The 24,206-nt window shown below is 42.5% G+C and overlaps 1 protein-coding gene across 1 annotated transcript; it reads right to left on the bottom strand.

Moving 5' to 3' along the window:
- Positions 1-430: 430 nt before the first annotated feature.
- On the bottom strand, positions 431-22,412 carry GOT2 (glutamic-oxaloacetic transaminase 2). The gene is made up of 10 exons (XM_068527521.1): positions 22,202-22,412; positions 12,875-13,031; positions 10,576-10,704; positions 8,166-8,225; positions 7,472-7,633; positions 6,998-7,102; positions 5,726-5,876; positions 5,080-5,245; positions 2,257-2,407; positions 431-1,676 (listed from the first exon to the last, which is right to left on the bottom strand). The coding sequence occupies exons 1-10, from the start codon at positions 22,288-22,290 to the stop codon at positions 1,554-1,556; spliced, it is 1,293 nt and encodes a 430-aa protein (XP_068383622.1). The 5' UTR covers positions 22,291-22,412; the 3' UTR covers positions 431-1,553.
- Between the last annotated feature and the right edge of the window lie 1,794 nt (positions 22,413-24,206).

Here is a 24,206-nt window from a genome sequence, read left to right as displayed (position 1 = left end):
TCACTTACTTCCCTACTATGCCTCACCTCTGAGGATGCGGGATGGTCACTGACAATCATCTCACACCCAGTTCACATCGCTTTTTTACTTTACATGCACTGTTCGTTTATATTATCTACTTGACTCCTCTAGACACCAAAGTTGCCACCTCCCCTCCCCATCTCCTCATCACTGCCTCTAGCCACAGGATCCTTTGAGGCACTCCATTTACTTGTCCACCAAGGTCCAAAGGATTGTACCCACATTTTCAGCGCTGTTGGACTGGACGTGAGGAATGACACGACAAAGATGTGGCTTTGGTTTACATTCGAAACAGCTAAAACATCTCTTGGCTTATGGTCATCTGGACACAATTCCAGATTCCAGGGATATATATCCACTCCTACCCTTTCATCCCATTAAAGAAAAAAGATAACATGGTAGATGGCGGTTGGGTCTACAGTAACTTTATTGTAACAGAGAGACCAGGCTGCAATAAGTCTACATGATTAGAGCAAATGGTGGTTATCCTTCCAAAGGGTAAAGCCTGAGCCCAGCTGGCAGCACACAAAAGTTAAAATCAAAGCCCAGAATATCCTCTTTCCCGATTCTACCCTGCATTGCCTGACTCATGATATGAAATGAGTGACTGCACAACCATACTGAACAAAGCTACGAGGTCCAACTGGGCAGAGGCAACATCCCTACAGGAGATAACAATCATTGAAGGGGATGCTGAAATAAAGTGCAGTTACCTACTCTCCGCTATTCTTTGCCAAGAAAAGCGAGGGTATGGGATGAGCAGTAAATAATGTTCTTCATTCTTCAAATAAGTAAATCCTATGGGATGGGACTGATGGTCAATCAAGGAGTAGAACAGGATGAAAATCTAGGCTAGTTATAGATCTTTGTGCCTAAGGAAAAGAACAGCAGTGAGTAAGGAGAAAAGAGGAACATTAAAATGCCTGCAAGTACTAAAAAGGAGAGCCTTCTTTCTTTTTTTCTTAAATAAGACAGGAAATAGCATCTTTTATTTTCTTTGCTGCAGCGGTAGCAGACTCACTGTAAAACATGATTTCTGTCGTACGGTTTGTTGATAAGGTTGCCCAATCATGGGAGGACAAACATGAGGCTGACCGTTAATGTTAGAACTAGGTCTTTTCACAAAGCCTCTAATAGGTGCTATTTTCACGCTGGCTTTACAGAGGAACCCGCAACACCAAAAGGTGCTTCTGTTAAAGCTTCTGAAATATTGCAATGGTGTGATTGACAGGTATTTTTTGGGCTTTTATCTTTCTTGTACATGTAAACTGTTGGAAAAACTGGAGAGAAAAGGATGAGTGAGAGTTTGGTTTACAGCCACAGAGTTCCCAACACCAGCCACAGGTGCCTCCGCCCTCTTTCACTGCACATTCTTTTCTGAGAAACACATTCAATTGCTGAGTTTTAAAGTACTGTGGTTGAAAAAAATGATCCGCTCACCACCATCCACTCTCCCTCTTCCTCCATGTGAATCTCACAATAGCAGAGGCTGAAGACAGGAAGGTTGTCTCTGTTCCCTCTGACCAGGGGAATTACTTGGTGACCTGGTGAATGGCATGAGCAAGGTAGCCCACGTTGCCCGAGGTGACCCCTGCCACAGAGATACGGCCATCCTTTGTCATGTAGATGGAGAACTCCTTGGTCAGCCGCTCCACCTACAGAGAGAAGAGTGTGTGGGCACTTCCTGGTCAGGGGGGTCTCCCCAGCCCTGGCATGGCACAATTAGCCAACAGTTAGAACAGGAAAATAACAGAAGGTCTGTTTTCTCACTTAAACCCTATTCCCAGAATTTGGTATGCTAGCTTAGAATGAAAGAAGAATAAAAAGCTATTTTAAAGTAGGATGTTGAATTCTAAAGTGTGACCAGGTGAAAAAAATCTTATATTCAGCCTTTGTAGAAAAATTGATCCAGAATCCAGCTATGGAACAGCTACTCTTCTTATCAATATTCAGGCTCCTGCTTGTTCTGGAATCTTTCTGAGAAACGGCAGTGTTTATAAAAATGATCAAAACAAGATCTGTTCTTCAGAAGTGTGCAACCTCATAGAGGATACAGACAGGTAAACGACCAGCAAAGAGTAAAACGAAATGAAAGCTTCATATTTCTTTTACCTATGAAGCAAGCTTCAAAATGACTGTTTTTAGAGTAATCCTAAATGGGTAGGTGACCTGAGGAATTTTGGTTTGCAAGGACTGATCAATTGGTCTGCTGTGGAGAAATCGGAGTCCACTCACCTGTTCAGGCTTTAGGCCTGTGAAACAAAACATGCCAATCTGGTCAACGATGTGCTGCCAGTTGTGGGAGGAGCCCTCCTTCTTGAGGTTGGAGACCAGCTGAGTCCGCATGCTAATGATGCGGTCGGCCATGCCCTTTACTTCTTGTAACCTGGAAAAAACCCCCAAGATGGAGCTCAATTCTCGCCAAGCGCCGACAGATAAGCCAGTTCCCGGCATTTTTACCTCCCTTGAGTACTGGTCTAGCGTGCCTCAATTCTCCGTTTTTGACCGAGTCCTGTGTTGTCACTGGTCTCGGAAGAAAGCTATTTTACAGCATCCTGCTTTATATCAGAACACCACTTTGATCAGGCAACTAAAATAGTTGACGTAATTGAGTTATTAAGAAAAATGAATGCGGAGTGCCTTTCTATTTACTAGATGGATACTGCCCAATTCATGAATTATTTAATAAAGCCAATTAGATTTTCAATTTTTAAAAAAGAAAAATGAATGACTAAATCACTCTAAAACATAGGAGGACTAAGGCTCTCCATCCTTTATTCAAGGGGCAAAAGCTGCAAATTAAACAGTAAAATATGACCTTATTCTTTAACATGGATGGAAGAAACATTCCTGCTTTCACAATTAAAGACAGTGTGCTGTGAACCTACCATGTGCCCAGTCATGTGCTAGGTGCTGAGGAGAAAGGGAGGACTGAGACCCGGCCCCTCCCTTTAAAAGCTTACCATTGCGGCTGGGAGCAAACCTGTAAACAACTGACTATGGAACAAGGCGGGATAGGTCAAGAATCGATAGAATTGTGCTGTGTTAAGAGAGCCCTGAGAAGAGAGGGTGAATTCTATCTGGGGGAGCACAGAAGGCAGTCCTCTGACTGTGCATGCTCGCTGGATTCAGGACACAGTCTTCCCCTTCCTCAGAATCTACCCTTTCATTCTGTTCCTATGGAGCTGTGGGAAATTCTTGTGGGCTCTCACTAACTAGATGACTGTAAATAATTTATCTCATTGTTCTTATGTGTTCACTTTTCAAACCATCTCTCCACCATGATGTCATGCAGAGGTAGAACAGAGGTTACACACTGCCAATGAAAGGCCAAATAAGAGTCTTTGTCATGTCTTATTTGACCCAGTTAAACATTCTTAGATTTGGTACATGCACATAAAGACGTGGATTTGTAGCCTCTCTTGAAAAACAAGAAGCTGGCAACACTGCACCAGCCTTGTGATTACCGGCTGGAGCCCCTAGCCCCACTAAGGATGGCATTTGATTTTAAATTTCCTGTAGTCCTATCCATCCAGCTTCATTCACTTTGAGGCCTGGTCCCTAAAGGCACTGAGTACGTGACCATGGCTAGATCCAGGGCCACCTTAGCAACCACTGACCCCCCCCCCCCCGCCCCCATGCTCCTTGTTGTCCACAGAATGAAGTTCTGACTTCTCACAATATCAAGGTGCTTCATGATCTGCTCCCACCTTCCCAGCTTTGCTGCCTTCTCCACCCTCCTCACACTCAGTGTTTCTGCTACGAAACCCACTTGGTTTGAAGCACACCCTGCACGATGCACATCACGTGCCCGTGCTGATCCTCACGCACCTCTTTCCCCTTCCTTTCCTTTGGAAAAAAGTGCCTTCTCTCTTCAAGGCAGAGCTCAAATGCTGCTGTCTGCATCACTTCCTCCCTCATTCCCCACTAATCAATAGTTCTTCCTTTACTCAGCATTTATTCCATCTGTCTTGTAGCAATGCTATACGTGTATCTCTCTCACTAGATTATAAACTCCCCAAGGGAAGAGATATCTTAGTCACCTAATACAGTACCTCTGTCATCTCTGTACACTACAGACTTCAAATGAGTATTGAAATGCACACATTAAAAAAATAAACATCTTGATAACCATTAAGGACCATGGAAATATTTTTTAAAACCACTTAAAAATATTAAGAAAAAAAGCTTAGAATAATTCTTAGTGACAAAAACAAAACCAACCCTACACACACATATATAACATATTTACACATACATATGATACATGGACATACTATTCATGTTACAACTATGAATAATAACAGGCAAAGAAAAAAAATCTGGGTTATAGTGACTTGCCCAAACTTTCTGAAATGTACTCACACATTAATTTTATAACAGATCTAATTTAAAAAGTAGTTGATTTTTTGGTAAGCCTTGCATAGATCTGTTGTACTGAAAAGAAATATCCTGAACCAGACTCTATTTACTTCAATGTTCAGAGGATTAATCCAAGGTAGAAAAAACAGTTGTTCCATGATGACCAGGTGAGCTACAGATGAAGTTTCTCACAGGCTTAGATTTTCTATCCAATTAGCTGCTTAGGGATCTATGCCCTCGGTTAATCAGCTACACAGGATAAACTCTTATATAACAAATCACACCTTCCATGACTCCAAATTATATATAGCAGGGGTTGGCAAGCTTTCTCTAAAGGGCTAAATCGTAAATATGTTAGGTTTTGTGAGCTGCACACTCTCTGTCACAACTACTGAACTCTGCTGTTGTGACATGAAAGCATCCATACACAATTCAACAAGAAATGGGGGCAGCCTAGATTTGACCTGCAGAACATAGTGTGCCAACCCCTAATCTAGACCAATGTTTTCTCTTACAGGGAACAACCAACTTATTTGTTTGAAAGTGCTGACAAAATGCACACTCCTCTCTCCTTCCTCCCCTTCCACATATGGAAGCTGAGTGACACTGCATGTCCCTATAAGCCAAGTATAAAGGAGCTCTGAAGGATCAGTGGTGGGAAGGGCAGATGGCTGGGGAATGGCAAAGCGCCTTTACCATTGTTTCCGCAAATCCGGGCTGGTCATAATGGTGGAGGCAATCCGGGCCCCATTGAGAGGAGGGTTGGAATACATGGGACGGATCAGGATCTTCAACTGTGATTCTACCCTCTTGGCTTCATCAGCATCTTTGCAGACCACAGTGAAGGCTCCCACGCGCTCACCTGAAAAGACAAAATGGATCTTGTCTTCTGGTTCTCCTATCTAAAATACTAAAGGCAGTCATGATTCCATTTGCTATGTGTTATCTGTTTCCATCAGAAGCACAAAATAACGCTTTGTTATAAATAAGAAGTTTTCAACAACCAGCATGGTGAATCTACAACAGAAAGTTGGAGTACCAGAGAGTGGTCACAGGTCTCTCTTCATTGTATCTATCTTCTTGGCTCACAGAGCAGTCACTTTTTGTTTAGAGAAGCCGTGATAGGTTTCTTTGCTGGAGGAATTCAGGGACACTGAATAAGACATGGCTTAGAGCAGTAAAATCCACTTTACCCGTCTTTCCTCTCTGGGTAAGAGGGACACGGACAACACACGCACACGCACAACCCGCCCCTTCCAAGACTCTACACCTTTGTGGCACCCTCTCCCAGCACTTCTTCAGTCTCAACAGGACACATATCACCCTAGGTCCTTTAGCTTACCGTATAAGCCCATGTTCTTGGCATAGGACTGGCAGAGACAAACATTAATGCCCTGTTCGATGAAATGGCGCACAGCCCAAGCATCCTTGTTACCATCGCCACTGGCAAACCCTTGGTAGGCCATGTCAAAGAATGCAAAAAGATTGTTTTTCTGGAAAGGAAAGAAAAGATGACCAAAGCTTTAGGCAGTTCTTCTCAAGATGCCCCAGATGGTTACCTGTGCTTAATGGGACCATGCCTGCTTCACTCAGACAAAGTCAACAGTTTTCTCCCCAGGTGGCAGTTTGGAGATGTTTAATTTTCCTAGAGTTAAGATATCAATATATATATTTTTTTATTCAATACTTTGGTGGATATGGGCCTTCAAGAAGACATTAAGAAAAGATAATCTTAATCCAACCTGGACAGAATGCTGTCTGGTCAAACAGGAAGCATGGCATGTGTGATCTTAGTTCCCTGACCAGGGATCGAACCCACACCCCCTGCATTGGAAGCATGGAGTCTTAACCACTGGACCACCAGGGAAGTCCAAACAGGAAGCTCTTCTAAGGCAGGCCCACAGTGGTCTGGGTAATTAGTTTGGTCCAGCCAACACAGGACGAGCCTCAGCCTTTCCTGGAGCTAATAAGACTCTGGCAGGCCATCTTATTCCCAGGGCTCAGGGGACAGCCTCATTATAACCATCTCATTTTGAAAGTGCTCTCTGAATGCTGTTTCTCTGTCCCACTCTGTTCACAGCTTAGGTTTGACAGAATGTAAAGAAAGGGAAACCGAAAGGAATGAGAATGGGGACACAAGCCAACAGGAATATCTTCCTCCTTGGGCATTTTGACTAGTGCCTTCTCTCATAGAAGAATAAGAATCACTGTGAATAATTAACAGCAATGCCAAGGAGAGTGGAAAAGACAGGAGGGGATGTGAAAAAGAGGATAAAAGCATGAACAAGTAGCCACTGACCAGGGCAAGTGTAGGCACCAACAGCAGATATCCTGGGGCCAGGGATACCGACTGTGCAGACTAGCCAGCGACAAGTTTTATCAGAATTCTCTACATCTTGGCTGAGGAGCAAAAATTATTTTCAAACTGCTCATGTATCATCAATTATAGAACTGCTAATTATGCAAACAAGGAGTTCTTTCCTGGCAACTACGCAATGCGTGGAAATTTCATGCAGCCTCGAGGTTAACTCTCACTGTTAAGACTTTGCCAAGTGAAGCATCCAAGGCTAGTTACTAAACACAGAGCAGTCACCGGTCAGTTCACCTGCCTCACCTTCACCACTGCAGCCATCTCCTTCCACTGTTCAGGACGAGGGTCCACTCCCGTGGGATTGTGGGCACAGGCGTGCAGGAGAATAACACTCTGTGCTGGTATTTTCTAAAGAGAACAACAACGAAGAGATTACTTTGCAGCTTTAAAGGAGATCATTTACCTGAAATGCCATAGGGCCATCATTATTTGATAAGTAATGAAAATAACGTGAGGTCTTGGAATTAGCTCATCCTGGTTTTTTTTTTTTTTTTTTTGGCCGCTCCGTGCGGCATGCAGGATCTTAGTTCCCCGACCAGGGATTGAACCCGTGCCCCCTGCAGTGGAAGCACGGAGTCTCAACCACTGGACCACCAGGGAAGTCCCTCATCCCAGTGTTTTAAGTTGGATATTGAGACCTAAGTGGGAGACATCAAATCTCCACAGGGAGGTTTATTCCTTGTTCCTTCCCCCTCCTGCCCTGAAAGCCACACTTACTGAAATGTCCTCAATAGCGCCTGTGAAGTCAAAGCCACACGTCTTGGGGTCATAGTATCGATAACTATGTAGCTGCATGCCAGCGTCCCTGAAGATGGGCGTATGATTTCCCCAGGATGGTTTGGGCAGAAAGACATCTCGGCTGAACTTAAAAAATCTTTGCTAAAAGATGGAATGAAAGGGAATGGAAAAATGAAGAAAGGAGAGGCAAAAACAACAACAAAAAAGTTGATATATTTAACTGAGAAGACATTTTTCTCTACTGAAAGTCAGCTTCTCTCTACAATTGAGAGACAGTGATGACTCAGCAGCGAGACTGCCTGGGTTGGAATCAGGCTGCAACAATTATACTGGCTATGTAGCCAAGGACCTGTCTGGGCCTCACTTTCTTTCTCTGTAAAATGGCATTAACTAAATCTCCCTCAGAAAGATTAAACAAGTTAAGATATAAAAGCTCCTAGTTACAGTAGGTGCTCAATAAATTGTACTTATAATTATCTCTTCCTTATAATTTCTTCTAAGTATTTCCATTCCCCCCTCTCCTCCCAACTCCATTTATTAGAGAACCGGAAATCTTCCAGCTTTGTGGAAAGAGGAAATCTACCTCTGGGTCAGAAGTCAAACACATATGCAATAGGGAACCCCATCATCCCCAGCTTACAGACCGTCTTACTGAAGGAGTTTCCAGACTCACCAGAAAATTGGCTCCAATCCTTAAGGCCCCGGTTCCAGAAATGGTCTGCACGGTGATATACTGAAGGAGAGACACCCCTGGTCAGTGAGGTGCGGCACTCTCTCTACGGGCCCACGACTTAACAACCCTGAGCTCAAGCCCACAGGGAGGCACCGTATGGTCAGTACCCTTCTTTCTTCAGAAGATGAAGACACCCTTCCAAATGAATATTTAGAAACGAGAGAACAGTACTACTGTTTCATTCCATTTTCTAAGAGAGAGCAACTCTCCTTACAGGTTTTCAAAAGACCTGGCTCTTCAGTTTCTAACACCTGTGCTGATGTGGAAGCTAATTCCTTATGGCCTGCCCTGAAAGTTGTTAGTATCATACTGTGTTATATGAGAAACTTTCAGGACACAGCCCCCCACCAGATATGAAAAAGGAGTGATTTATATAGAGAAAAAAAGACACGATAAACAGTCACTACATTAAAATATTATTCTAGACTTATATGAAATTGAATGACTCTCTGAACATCAAAAAGCAAGTCATCTTAAAAAGTCAACAAGTATATTAGAATAACATTATTAGATGAGTAATATTCTATGAGTTTTCATAATCTGAAAATACTTTTTGGGTAACAGGGAGATGGCCTGAGGTAAATCTTCAAATTGGTCAACTTTAGGGGATGAGTAAGAAACTACAGTAGGGTTTTTTGTTGTTTTTTTTTTTTTAGGCACCATAGAAGTACAAGGCTCTACAAAACATAAATCTACTTTCTGGACTGGGAGGCAGTGGATTAAATGGGGGGAACCCTACTAACAAACTCTTTAGTAAACAAAGTTTGCCTGTGCAAACTTTGGCATGTTAGAAATAAAAACCTAACTGTAAATCTGATAATAAGAATCAGAAAGGCATAGCAATTTATAAAAGAGAAGCTGATGTGATTTTAAGATAGGCCAGTCTTACACTTAGGTTACAATTCGCTAGATAATACACAGACTAAGCAAAAATTACAGAAAAATATAGATGTTTTGAGAGGTTAACAGGTGGTTGATTATATGGATAGCAATCAAACCATATTTTGTCCATGACTTAGGATCATTACTACATTACCCTGGGGTCGAGGTTGTATGCTTTTTTCCCACTTAATGAACTAATGTTCTTAGACTAGTATTGTGAATAAACTATTCATTCTGGCCTTGGGAATGGGGAGGGGAGATGTGTTAGCTTAGCTTTGCTTTGTGTGTTTTCCCCCAGACTTACCCAGAAAAATAAATATTTAAACACACAAATGTATCTATTAAAAAAAACACATTTGTGGGACTTCCCTGGTGGCGCAGTGGTTAAGAACCCGCCTGCCAATGCAGGGGGCACGGGTTTGAGCCCTGGTCCCGAAGGATCCCACATGCCGCAGAGCAACTAAACCCGTGTGCCACAACTACTGAGACTGCGCTCTGAGAAGCCCACGCACCGCAACGAAGAGTAGCACCCGTTCTCTACAACTACAGAAAGCCCACATGCAGCAATGAAGACCCAACACAGCCAATAAATAAATCAATAAATAATTTAAAAAAAATAAAAAAATAAAAACACTTGGAGTTAAAAAAAAAAACAAACACATTTGTTTCAAAAGCAAGGAAACTATAATGCACATGAGACCACATGTCAGGCTGGCTAGCTGCATCCCACCTGCATGATGTGAGTCTTCTACTACAAGTGCTGGGCCTATGTTTACTCTGTGGGTGCATATGAGAATCTGTTTGTAAAAAGCTTATGTTCAGTGACCTTTAGGGGCCTCTTTCTTCCACAGTAAGAGGGCCCCCAGGGAGCTGGAGGGAGGAGACACCTAGGAACCACTTGTGCTTCACCTCTTGGCTGCAGTGATGCTCTCTGCCCTCTGAGAGGAGGGGGACAGCACAGAGGGAGCACGGTCTGCTCTTTCAACATCCAAGCTGGCTGTGAAGGGGCAGCAGAGGAGTGCCAGACTTGTCCTGGCCCCGACAGTCACCCTGTGGCTTGTTTTCTGCCTGTTTCCTCTGCCTAAGCTGGCAGCTTGGGACATGAGGGTGGGGGCTAATTTTAGGCCTTAAAACTTGGCATAGTTTGGCATTCCTCAAAGCCATTCAGTGTAAAATGAACATAAGCACACACAGAGACTAACAGCAAAAACTGTCAAATCTTAAGTCAAATCACTACAACATTTTTAGAATTACTACTACATTTTTGGAATTGGTATTATATGAAATCTTTTATTGAATTAGTGGCAATTTACTACCGAAAGAAGAGATATTAGTCATCGTGTGGCCACCTCAAAACAATCATCACACACAAAGTGGTGTATCTTTTCTTATTTAAATTATTTCATATTTGTTTAAACTGTTAAATTTAAAAAGAGACCCGTATGATGCCAGAGTCTGTTCTCCTTACCCGGCCACTTTTCAACACTTCATTGTTCTCACCCAGGGCTAGTTCTGCAGATGCCTTACAAAATTCAGCCAGTCCCCCAATGGGCAGGTATTCTTTGTCCAAACTTCTTGCAGCAATCTGGGCCTCTGCCTAGACAAGAGAAAATGCATCCATTTAGTTTCTTCTCCTTACCTGGAATTACCAGGAATAATATCTAATGTTTTATAAGTTAAATTTTGGAAGTAAAGCCTTTTAAAATAATTTGGAGATATTGTTCAAGAAGAAGGGTAAGTACAATATATTTTATATTACAGAACAGAAATATTAAATTTTTATCATATTTTACTTTTATAAGTTAGGTTTTTTGGTTTTTTAAAATTTATTTATTTTATTTATTTATTTTTGGCTGCATTGGGTCTTTGTTGCTGTGCGCGGGCTTTCTCTAGTTGCGGAGAGCAGGGAGTGCAGGCTCAGTAGTTGTGGCACACGGGCTCAGTAGTTGTGGCACATGGGCTTAGTCGTTCCACGGCATGTGGGATCTTCCCGGACCAGGGCTCGAACCCGTATCCCCTGCACTGGCAGGCGGATTCTTAACCACTGCACCACCAGGGAAGCCCATTAAGTTAGGTTTTATGTGAATGGGTAGGTATATGGTGTCTCTTGGTTTAATAAAAAAATGGCATTCTTGGGATGCACAAGAACAAGGTTTAAGAGCAACACTTAAAATAGATATAAGATGATAAAATCAAAACAAATACATAAAGAAGAAGTATTTCAAGGTATATACCAGTCTAAGAACTTCAAAAGGTTCATAGTAATAGTCACATATCTTCATGCTTTGGAGTCAGAGGCCTGGCTGTCCCTTACTAGCTGTGTGACCCTGGGTGATTTGTTAACCTCCCTGAACCTCTGTTTGCTCACCTGTTGAATGGGGGAACAGCTGTTTCTACACCTCATATGACTGAGGTGAAGAGTTAAGAGGTAATGTACAAAAGTGTGTGGTGGTGTTTCAGCTTGTATCAATAGCTAACACATGCTGAATACTTTAAACTGATTTACTGAGAACAGAAGCAATCCCTGCATGACGTGAGACCCAGCAGCCAGCAGTTTTTTGTGAGTCTTCTCATCACAACCATTTCTTGAGTCCTTTTTTTCTACTCAGGGAATTAGAGAGAGGACACCTAATCCACACTCCCATACACTCAGAAATTTCTTCTTTCAGTGGTTCATTCAGCCCATGCTCTGTTACTGCAGTGGCTCACGAAGGCCTGAGCCAGCCTACTGCAGCTCAGATGATCACAGGGTTCTTTACTCCCACCCCAAAGTATGCTTCTGTAACTTCCACTAAGGATGCCTAGTTCTGCTGTATGTAGGAACAACACGTCACTACCCCATGTTTGGAAGTGACAAAGCAGCACATATTTCATCAGAGGAGGTGCAGATGGAAAGGAAACACATACTTTCTTTTAAAAAATTGTTCTGGGACTTCCCTGGTGGCGCAGTGGTTAAGAATCTGCCTGCCAGTGCAGGGGACACGGATTCGAGCCCTGGTCCAGGAAGATCCCACATGCTGCGGGATATGCAACTAAGCCCTTGCGCCACAACTACTGAGCCTGTGCTCTAGAGCCCACGAGCCACAACTGCTGAGCCCATGCACCCTAGAGCCCGAGCTCTGCAACAAGAGAAACCCCCGCAACGAGAAGCTCACGCACTGCAACAAAGAGTAGCCCCCGCTCGCTGCAACTAGAGAAAAGCCCACGCGCAAAGAAATGAAGACCCAACGCAGCCAAAACACAACAAAACAAAACAAAAAACTGTTCTAAGGAAATTAGTTACATTATTTAGAGTTGTGATAACCAATAGAAAGACTACTAATAAAAATACGACAAAATAAAGAAAATTATTCTATAGCTCAATAGGAAGAAAGGACAGAACATGCCTGGGTAGGAGGGTTTTATTAAGGCAATCAAAATGAGAGAAATGGAAAATAACAATGGTAACCCTCATCCACAAAGGGCTATTCCTATCACCAAGAGACAATGTTTAAATGCTTGGTCCTTTTGTGCATCCTCAGGATTAAACATGACACTCTGCCTGTTTTACAGATAATCATATATTTTCAATCTTGGAAAAGACCATATAGTTCCAACCTCTCACTTTTATAGCCAAGGAGACTACAGCCCAGACACCCTATGTGATTCAAGCAGTATCAGAACTAGAACCCAGGTCTCCTGACTCCCTGTCCAGGAGTCTTTCTGTCTCTCTTCAGGAGTGCCCTTCAGTTATTCATCCCCATCAAACAGATGTCTGGCAAGCTTACCTTCCGGACACTGGGGAGCACGTAAGGCTTTCCGTTATCATCCCGGTAGGCACCAACTCCCAGATTCATCTTTTTGCTGTTGGTGTCTCTCTTATAGGCTTCTGTGACTCCCAGGATGGGATCTGGGGGCCCCATCTCCACATGAGCCCACCAGGAGCTGAAATGGGAAATATAAGACATCAGTCACAGTAACTAGATTTCCCTGGCCAAAGACGTCTGGGATCTGCCAAAAATCCATTTCAACAAATGTTTGCATGTCTACCATGCACATGATATAGCATTAGACACCAATAATCCAACACTGCATAAGACTTCAAAGCACCTTGCAGAAGAGTGGAGGCCAATAATATTAATACAAATGCTGTGAGAAGCAAAAGGTGGGGGCACCTGAATCATCCTGGGAGGACAGGGTGCATGTATACACTTTCAAAGCAGTCCAAACCTGACCTGGATTCCCAGGCAAAGGATATTTCAAGTAATTTGGCAGTGAGAAGCTGTGAGTGGTAAAAGATGAGACTAGAGAAGTAAGCAAGGACCAATGTAAGGGTGTTCTGTGACACCCAACCAAACGGATTGCGTTTTATCCTGTTCCCCAACTTGTTAAGGGCATCATTTGGAAAGCTTATTAAAATACAGGTTCCTGAGCTCTACTTTGGATGTAGTGAAAATATACAGAATCATTTAAGGTTTTTTTTGAAGGGGGGATGGTGATCAGGTAAGAACAGTGACATGAGGAGACTTGCATTTTTAGAGCTCATCTGGTCACAAGGTGGGGTACTGAATGCAGAGAGGGAAGGATCACTGAAAAATCTGGTCCAGCACCCAGCGAGAGAAAGATGAGGGCTTGAACAAGGATGGGGGCAGTAGAGGTGGAGAGGATGACAGAGAATTGCCAGGTATTTAGAACTGGTTGTAACATCTTACTGATTTCCTCATTACTTATTGAGTTAAAATGCTTAACAATATTCATTATTTTATATTTGTATGAGTCATGATTTTACATTAAAAAAATATCCTTTAAACGAAATCTTGCCATTTGCAGCAATATGGATAGACTTGGAGGGCGTTATGCTAAGTGAAATTAAGTCAGAGAGAGAAAGACAAATATTGTATAATGTTACTTATATGTGGAATCTAAAAAATACAACAAGCTAGTGAATAAAGAAGCAGACCCACAGGTACGGGGAACAAACCAGTGGTTACCAGTGGTGATGGGGGAGGGGTGATATAGGGGTGGGGAGCGGCGGGTACAAACTATTGGGTGTGAGATAGGCTCAAGCATGTATCGCACAACACAGGGAATACAGCCAATATTTTGTAATAACTGTAAATGGAAAGTAACCTTTATAAAAATGTATAAAAAATAGGGACTTCCCCGGTGGTCCAGTGGCTACGACTCCACACCCCCAACGCAGGGGGCCTGGGTTTGATCCCTGGTCAGGGAACTAGATCCCACATGCTGCAACTAAAGAGTTCGCATGCCACAACTAAAGATCCCGTGTGCAGCAATGAGCATGCAGCAACAAAGATCCCGTGTGCTACAACTAAGACCCGGCACAGACAAATTAAAAAAATAAATATTTAAAAAATGTATAAAAAATGAGAATTAAAAAATAACTTATCCTTTAACAGTGTTAGGGGTCATCCACCAATGCCCAGTAGATTTACCTGGCAGAGCCAGGTGAACTGTGTTGCAGGGGTTGTGCACTCCCTGAGTGAATCCCAAGAGGAAATATCACTGTAAATAACTGTTTCTCTAGCTTGTTCCCACTCCCTACTAATTTGGGGGTTCTGGTTCCTCTATGGCCAATAAGCTAGTCCCTGTCGGCAACACTGACTGTGAATTTGGTTTTGTGCTGTGACCAGTGATCTCTGTAAATGGATAGCAGAGATCTATTCTCCACTGGGAGAGATGACAGACAATCTGGTTGGTTGCTGTTTTTTGCATGTTTTTTTATCAGACCTGAGATTGTGTGTCTTTACTCTTTACCAGTGGCTGAAGTTGTAGGTCTTAAGAGCTAAAAGCTCTCCATGTGTAATTCAGACAGGCTTTTTTTGGGGGGTTTTATCTCTGAGTGTCTGAATGCGAAATGTTTTCCATCTCAGGAGAGTACTGATAAATTAGATTATAAAAAAACCAAAAGTCAAGGTGCTCTGTTCTGATTGTGTTATAGAAACTGAATTTCTAGTGCTTAAAATGTGCTAGTATTAAATTTTTTTTTCTCTTAAAGCAGCTAACTCAGAAATGTTTTAAAAATTCAAGTTCAGGGACTTCCCTGGTGGTCCAGTGGTTAGGACTCTGCACTTCCACCGCAGGGGGCCAGGGTTCGATCCCTGGTCAGGGAACTATCCCACATGCATTGCAGTGAAGCCAAAACACACAAACAAAATTCAAGTTCATATAAGGTAAATCTCTGATAAATGAGACTAGTTTAATTTTGATTTTAAAAAAACAGCTACGTCTTTTATTTATCCATGTTAAGTATAATACAAGCATACATTTTACTCTATGTGGGTTTGTTTTCCCTAAACTTATACTGGTTCACTGATAAAATAAGCTAACATCACTCCTATATAACATTTAAAACTATGGAAAATATAAATTTGTGTTCAACTAATTTTTATTTTGACAAATTAAAAATTTTAACAGTAGTAATATATTTTTACTTTTTACTAATAGACTTGATTTTTTATGTCTATATTTAGAGAAAATTGAACAGATAGTACAGAGCTCCCATACACCCACCCCACAACAGTTTCCTCTTAATGTTGTATATTAGTAGGGTACATTTGTTACAATTAATGAAACAGTGTTGATACATTATATCTACAATTTATTCAGACTTCTTTAGTTTTTACCTAATGTTCTATATCTGTTCCAGGACACCACATTACATTTAGCTGTCATGTCTCCTTAGGCTCCTCTTGGCTGTGACCGTATCAGACATACCTTGTTTTGATGACCTTGACTATTTGGGAGAGTACTGGTTAGGGATACTGTAGGATGCCCCTCTATTGGAATTTGTCTGATGTTTTTCTCATGATTAGACTAGGGTTATGGGAGAACAGTAAATAAATTTTGTAGCTTGAAGACAATTTCCAAGATCTTTAAATAACTTAAAATCTTTGACTTACATTACAGTGACTTTATGGATTAACCATTGGATACCGAGATAATTTCTAAGTATGATAAAATATTGACATACTGATTACTAAGCCAAATTTAAAGTTTATATACTTTTGCTTCTTATTTTTATATGCTTTAGAGAGGCTATAGCTTTGGATCATTTTAGTGAACATGTTCGTTGTTGACATTTTAAGAAGGTATAAAAGGGACCTCTGTGTGTGTGTGTGTGTGTGTGTGTGTGTGTGTGTGGCTGCAGAAGTTGTACTGTGTGTGTTTATGAGCTTTACTAATCTGCCAAAATGCTTGTGTAGGACTGACATCAACTTCCTCCCCCTGTTTTATCTGTGAAATGTAAGTTACTTCAGTTAAAGTTATAATTAATGAATGGTTGAGACTATACAACAGAGACAGAGAAATACAACTGTATGTAAGTTTCTGTTTTTCAAGGAAAAAAAAGTGTTAGCTAAAGCAGTGGTTCTCAAACATTTCAGCCTCTGTATCACTTTACGCTCTTAAAACTTACTGAGGGCCCAGAAAAGCCTTTATTTATGTGGAGTGTAACTACCAATATTTACCGTGTCAGAAATTAAACTGAGAAATCTGTTATACTATCTTAAAGTGTCAGTTTGTTGTAAATATGAAAGAGCGTTTAAAGACAAACCTTGGAAAGTGAATTTTGTTTTGATTTATAATAACTGAGTCTGAAAAAAAGCTACGAAATGTGTTAACATTTTAACAAAGTTTTGCTCAATCTTCCTTGGTTTAGTGATTAATGACTTCACCTACAATATGAAAGGTTATTTTTTACCTTCTGTATAATCTGTCTAGATGGTAGAGATTCCGTGTTTTAGCAGAATACTTCTCTATGCTCTATGCTGACTCTCTTACGTCCTTGATTATTTAAGGATAGAATAAAACAAAAAATCAAAAATGGTTCTGCACATTTGTGAGATTATTACTGAACAAATTTAGTAGATTAATCTTAGTTCTGGCTAGAAATTCAGAGAACAGAAGTATTTAAGGTACTATGATTGTTGTTTTTTTTCTCCCATTTTCCAACTCAAAGTTCTTTTTTTTTCTAATTGATGTTCTGCACATTTGAAAGAGCTAAGGTTCTTTACAATCATGTTATATGTTTAATATTTTTGTTGTTGTTTTTGTTTTGATTAAATAGGTAAGCAATAATTATTTCTCAGGCACTCAAAATCCGATCGTAATCAAGGGACCAAACAACATCTAAAAACACTTTCATTTGGCCTTCCCCAAATTGAATCCTAGATACAGAAAACACACAAATTTCAGGCTGTCTTTCACCAAAAACTGTCTTTGTGATTGGCCCTGGAAAAGCACCATCTTTTTTTCCAATCCTCCTGGCAGCATGGAAGCATTAATACATTAAACTGAGGTTTTACCTCATGCTAAATTACTGTTCTGAGAAAAAGATTATTCTACCCCTCTTCTTCAGGGGAAATGGGCAAGAAGTTTCTTACACAGTTTCATATTTCATAAAGAAAACAAAGTCTTTATGATCTCTAAATCAATCACTGAGAAACTGCAGTGTGCTAAGAGCTGGGGATACAAAGAAGAGTGAAACACAATCCCTCACCACCAGATTAGCCCAGTGGAGTGACCAGTAGGGAGTTATAAACAATGTAGGGTGGGGGGGAGGGGGTGGAGGGATAACATACAGTGATGAAGACAGGCTCAGGGCACAGATAATTATTTATGGGGGCCCTGAGGAGAGGACCTGATAGCCTGGGAAGGGGAGGTAAGTACAGGCTTAGGAAGGCTTCCAGGAGGAGGTGATCTACGCTACAGATGAAAGGAGGAAAAAGACATTCTAAGCAGAGGCATAAGAATAAAGGCTAAGGGTAAGAAACAGCCAGGGGGTGTTGCAGTAGAAAGTAGAAGCTAGGGAAGCAAGGTTCCCAATAACTTAGGTGAAATAGCCCACATTCTTTTAGTAATCATTTATTCAGTCCCAACCAATCAAATGTTTCAGCACAGCACAGTACACTACCCATGCTGAAAGCTTAGCGAATTATTCCATTAGAATTTCTTTCCCAATGATCGTTCTCTTGTTGAACTTGTGGCCAATCAGCACTAATATACCTCTCTCCTCCACCAGGCACGCTGGATGGCTGGTTGGACATGGCAGTAGAGTTAAATTTAAGCTCTCCTGACAAGTTGAAAATTGTCTCAGTCTCAGTAGCTGTAATTGGTATGTACAGCTAATTCTCTCTTAACAAAGGGTGAATTATTCCATTTTCAGATGTCCCAGGCTTTTACTTCTTTTAATAGCTTGCCCTGTGCAATGTCAGTAGGGCAAACTGCATGGATTCAAATGCTCAACCACCTACCAGCTGTGTGAGCACAGGCGAATCAATTAACTTCTCTAAGTCTCAATTCTTCTCACCTGTGTTGGGGGCACAACAGTACCTATCTTGCAGGGTTGTTACAAGGATGAAAGGAGCTATTAAATGTAAAAACTCAAAAACAGAGCCTGATACACAGTGCTTGATGTTAGCTGGTATCACTGTTACTAAATTATTACTAATACACTTTTATGTATAACCACCTTGCCACTAGTATGGAGACTGGTGAGGCAAGTATGTAGAAAATTCAAGGAGCATAAGTCATAACTTTACGACCAAATATGCAGGTCTTTCCTGCTTCTCAATTAGTACTATTTAGTTTTTTCTGGAGTCTCGGAGATGTTATCATTCTTCCTCCTCACTAGCGCTACTGCCAGCTCAAAATCCTTCTCATTCTTTTTCAGTGTTCTAGGCTGCTTGGTTGTCCCAGTAACTAAGCAATAGTAAGAAACAGATACTACCTCGAAGCAACTTCTAAACTGGGCCTGACGAAAGCTTTCATTATGTCCTACCCATGATTCAGACACTGAAAACATGTAGCCACCTGCCCACCTATATCACTGTCATTAACTGATGAGTGCAAGGAACACCTTGAATGCCCAATGACATACAGAGAACTTTTAATAAGCAATTTTCATTTTTAAAAAGATGGTTCTGTTTCCAGGGCCTTCCATCAACAATGACAGAGCCGCTGCTCCTAAACCACAAGGAGAAGGCACCATTCTATTAAAGGGTGTGAAAAGCACTTATTTGTCAAGTTCTTTAAAAAGTTTATCTAGTAGAGAAATTCTCTCAGAAATCATAGCCTTGAGTCTTCTGGCAGAGAACTGATTGAGAGTGGTATCTTTTAAGAAGAATTCTAAAAAAATTTCAAAACATTAAATCTTAAACAATCTAAATAAAAGAGCAGGGATACTTAATTTGATTAGTCAGTCCTATATCAGTAATGATGTTCAGTGCTCTATGCCCTTTATTATTCCATTCCTTCTAAGGGTAAAGATCACGCCCACACTGTAAGAACTCTAATGGTTTTAAGGGATAGTATTAGAGGAAACCAAGAGTGTTCCAGGGACAAAATTGATACTGATAACTTGTGGCCTACAAAGCATTCCTATCTATGTACTTTGGACAAAAGCACAAAGCTCCAGCCATTGAGCAATATTGACCAGCCAACCAAAAGATGTTAGGTACAAAGTATTCAGATAAGCATTTCCAACTCAAATACCTTGCAATTTTTCTGGGAGTCTACCTAGTGCTTTATAGTTTTTAAAATGTTTTCCCTCACCTTCTTATTTTAAATAAGAAGAGAAGTTAATTAACTTGCTCATGATCATAGAGCTAAAAAACGGCAAAGACAATACTACAATTATGATCTTCTTACTGGTTATTGTACCACTACTGCACACTGCCTTTCTAAAGGGTCTCATGATACTCCTTCAGTTATTTAACTACAAATTAAATAATCAGAATTAAATAATTAAGAATAGGTATCTATAATACAAATACATTAGCATATTTTCCTTTCTTCACTGACCTGTGACTATGTCTGATTTCATGTCACTATGCTTTTACAGTATAGGTCAGGAAGAAAAGGTTAAAGGTTAGTTCCTTCTGTATAAAAAATGCAGCTATAGGAACACTTGAAGTTAGAGAGTTCCATTTAAATGACCTAAGTATGAAAATTAAGTATCTCATAGGATAAATCCTCAGTCCTTCAGAATACCAACTGCCAAGGTTTCATTGTATTAGAATGAGCTGTTTTAAAAAAAATAAAAACAAAAAAAAACTTCAATTAGTTGTTTAAATGTTTTCCAATTTTACCATTTGGCTTTAGGTAAAGATCACATCCACCGTGGCAGGAGTGGAGATTCTTAACTTCCTTGTTGTCTGAACAGTTAACAGTCATAGTTAGATACGGCATCTGGTTCTACAACCGAATCATGCATCATTGTTAAACCTGAACAGCACCTCCTCAACGGCAGGTGCTCAAATATTTTAAGACTTTTTTGGTACCACTTTGAACCACTCTTGTTCCCCTATGTTTAGACCTTGAACTAAGATACAATGCTAAAATGTCATATTTGTTTCCATTGCATTAATTTAAAAATCAAGGTTTAAAATTAAAATATTCAATTTGAAAGACATGCCAGCCAATGTCCTAAGTCCTGAGATACTATATTATAACAGTGAACAAGTAGATACAGTCTCTGCTCTCATGGAACTCACATTCTAATGTGGAAAAGACACAAAAGAAAAACAAGTTAGGCTGTCAAAGTGAAAGAGAGACTAAAAGGTAACACCCATAGGGATTTCACCAAGCACCTTGTAAGCAGAGCTGTAGGCCACTCAACCAAATCCATAAAACAAGAGATTATTTTAAGATTACTACAATGGTGAAACAGACTTTCACTTGCCCATAATTTTAGGCACTATTTTCTGTTCTCCAAATCTGCTGCATAAATGATAACCCCTCCCTAATTCTGGTCCAGGTAGGCTGCCTTAAAGAGCACACCTTGACAGTGGGCCAAGAAGGAACCAAATTAGTTAAAGAAGAAAGAGTGAAAGCCTGGACAAAACTGTACTGCCAAGAGTGTGGGGCTTTGGTAAGGACAAACGTTCTGCCGGCTTAAAGACACCGTGCGTACATTCAAACGAAAGGCCAAGGCAGGTATGAGAGGTCAAGGCTTTGCTCTTTGGAGTTAAGATCTGATTGGGGTGGTTTGGAGACTCGGTTCCTGATTAGGTAGTCATTAAGGGCACTCTCCCAAATCGGCTTCTTGAGTGAATTAAACAGCCTGGCTTGGTTCTCTCCACTAGGAAGGGATTACTAACTCGTTTAATGCTCTGTAACCTTTTCTCTGCAACACATCACACAGTTTGAAATTACACATTTGGAATTTTTGAGTGACACCGGTGCCTCCCTCAGGCTTATTCACCGCTGCATCTAGCACGAGCATCCGGTCCAGTGCCTGGCTCCGTGTAACTGTGATGAGGAAATATTCACTAAACCAAGAGCAGAGCAAGAGGGAGGGGAAGAAAGGCTACTTCCCTACAGCCAGACCTAAGGGATAAAACGGGGGAAAAAAGTCACTACACCCCGACTCTTACGTCCAAGGGCCAAAGGGCCAGGGGGAGGGGATCACCGGTGACTCTGGGGGCGACACAGGCGGGAGAATGCCGCGCGCCAAGGTCACAGGATGCAGGGAGGAACGCCGAGCCCGAAAGCCAGGGCCCTGAGAACCTTCCTCTCTTGAGCTTTCTTCCCCCGGCACACAAACGGGAGCCAGCCGCCGCCCCTCCAGCCCTGCCGCGGCCCAGGGAGACCCCAACAGGTGAGCCCCGCCACCCCACAGAGCAGCGGGTCAAGGGCTCACGCCCCCCACCCCCCAGCCCCCAGCCCCGCCCGGCGCAGCCAACCGGGCCGAGGCATTCCCGGCGCCGCAACCAATCCGCGCGAGGCCGGCTCGGCGCCACAGCCCGGGGGCTCTCCCCTTGCCCCCACCCGCACTGCGTTGAATCTGCGTGTCGTGACCTCTCCACCTTGAATGGGAGTCCGGGTACCGTAGAGAGCCACACTTCCTAACCCAGGGGAACGCGTTGGCCGGCTCTCCGACAGTCCTAGGGGCATGGGAGGGGTGGGAGGTAGGACCCGAAGGGTTATTGTGAAGCGCGGACGCTCAATCCTCAGCCCCCTGTGAAGCCGAGGGGGTAGCAGAGAAAGTTGGTGTGTGAGGGTGCACGCGTGTGCTTTGAAGGCGGGTTAGATGTTCTGAGGCGCCGGCAGCTCGCAGGCCCGTCGCCCTGGCTCCTTTTTCCCCTGCTTACCTGGCTCTGGCAGAAGCCGCGGCAGCGAGGCCTGGGTGGAAGGCGGCGGCGACTCCGGACAGGACTCGGCCGGAGTGTAGCAGGGCCATGGTGGGCGGCAACAGGGCAGCGGGTAGCTGGAGGACGGAGCGGAGATGCCAGCGGGCACGGACACGGAGGCGCGAGGTCCTGCTGAAGGTAAGGACAGCGACTTCCCCGGGCGAGGCTAGAGCGGCCTCCCGCCAGGCCCCGAGCCGCGTCACAGCGCACCCTGGCGGCCGGAGCGGAGTGGCTTGGCTTCCGTGAGGCCTTGGGTCCCGCCGCAGGGGGTGTCTGCACCGCCGGCGCCACGTGGTCCCGGAAAACAGAGACAACACAGTTTATTGCCGTTCACAGCGCTCGACACGCTTCATTCATTTAATGACGACGGACCTGACCGAAGAGGTAGCTGTTACTACTGACATGAATGAGCTCAGTTTATAGGTATCAGCATGTATAAACCGCAAAAACGTAAAAAAGCAAGTTGCAGAACTATAGGTATAATATGGCGCCGTTTAGATAAAATTTTAAAATACACAAAATCATACCATACATTCATTCATAAATCTATGTAAAAGTTTGAAAGAATACACCAAGGAGACAGTTCAACTCAGGATCAGGAGGGCACAAGAGGATGTTTGCCCTTATGGAGGGAATAAGAAAACTTTGTCATATTTGCTTCATAAAAAATTACAGATAATATTAACGATTATCACCATTCTGGGTGTGGGTCTCTGTAACATATACATTTAACTTTCTCGTTAGAAAGCTAATTTGAGTCGCTGGTGTGAAAGGTGGATTGGAAAGGACTCTCCTAAGAGGTAGGGAGACAAGGTCAAAAGAAGGCTGACACAATAATCCAGGCAAGAAATTCTTGATTGTCTGAATTCAGGTAGAAGTAGCAATGATGGAGAAAAGGTTACAGATCTGGGACATATCATGGAGTAAGAATCAAAAGTGTTTGGTGATTAAATGCAGGGAGAAGTAGAAAAGGAGTCTGAAATAATTCCCAGTGTATCAGTTAAAATTGGGGTTGTGTGCAGGTAACAGAGACCCAAAATAATCGGCTTAATCAAGATAAAATGTATTTCTCTAACATAAAAATATGGAGATGGGCAGTCAAGGGCTGGCGTGGCATTTCTGCCCCACAAAGTCCTCAGGGACCCAGCTTGTGCCTCCGTCCTCACTAAGGTGTACCCCTCACCCAGTGGTCCAAGATGGGAGCTGCAACTTGAGCCGTCATGTCTCCATTCCAGGCAGGAGTCTAAAGGAAGGGGCAAAAAAATCAAGTGCAAAAGGTACACACTAGCTACCTTTTAAGGGAGCCATAATAGGAGGAGGCAGAATGTGGCAAAGATCAGATGGAGGGGAGAGAACCGTGGGAGGGCACAGGAGGGAGGACTCGGTGCCAGCTGTGGAAATCGGGGAGGCCTTCGTGGAGGAGATGGCCTTTGATCTGAACTTTGCAGGACGTACGATATTTCACATGTGGGAGATGGAGGAGGGAGAAAGCACGGCCTGTGCCCCTCTTCACTGTCCCTTCTGCCCCCACCGTTTCCTGTCTTTCTTCTCATCACAGTCAGGGCTCAGGGTGGCTCTCCATCTTCTGACTCTCCCTCCAGGGGAAGGCAGTGGCTGGTCAGCTTCCCCCTTCTGACTGATCACCCCTTCTGGCCATTTCCCGGGGTTTTTTCACCCTCCCACCGCCTACCCCTAATCCTACTATTGATGACTTGCATTCTCGAATCCTGCATTTCAGGTTTCGGTCCTAATCTGCCAATTAGTAGCTGCTGATCCTTTAAGCCGTCCACTTGCCACTGCAGTCAGAGAGCCTCTGGCAGCCACCCCTGCCCTAAAGTCAAACATGATGTCTATACTTCTCTGTATTTTACATATGAACTTCCAAGTAAGCACTCATATGTATATGTGTAAGGTCCATCAGTTTTGTTTTTTTTTTTTTTAAGAAAACAGTTTTAACAAACTACGT

This window comes from Eschrichtius robustus, chromosome 19 (genome assembly GCF_028021215.1).
Source record: "Eschrichtius robustus isolate mEscRob2 chromosome 19, mEscRob2.pri, whole genome shotgun sequence".
Taxonomy (NCBI): Eukaryota; Metazoa; Chordata; class Mammalia; order Artiodactyla; family Eschrichtiidae; genus Eschrichtius; species Eschrichtius robustus.
The sequence above is the reverse complement of the archived record's forward strand: the minus strand, read 5'-3'. Positions and strand labels throughout refer to the sequence as shown.

Coding starts and splice junctions, on each gene's coding strand:
- GOT2 (XM_068527521.1), bottom strand. CDS start 22,290: ATGGCCCTGCTACACTCCGGCCGAGTCCTGTCCGGAGTCGCCGCCGCC. Junction 13,032..22,201: donor GCGGCTTCTGCCAGAGCCAG/GTAAGCAGGGGA, acceptor TTCCCATTTCAG/CTCCTGGTGGGCTCATGTGG. Junction 10,705..12,874: donor TGCTCCCCAGTGTCCGGAAG/GTAAGCTTGCCA, acceptor TCTCTTGTCTAG/GCAGAGGCCCAGATTGCTGC.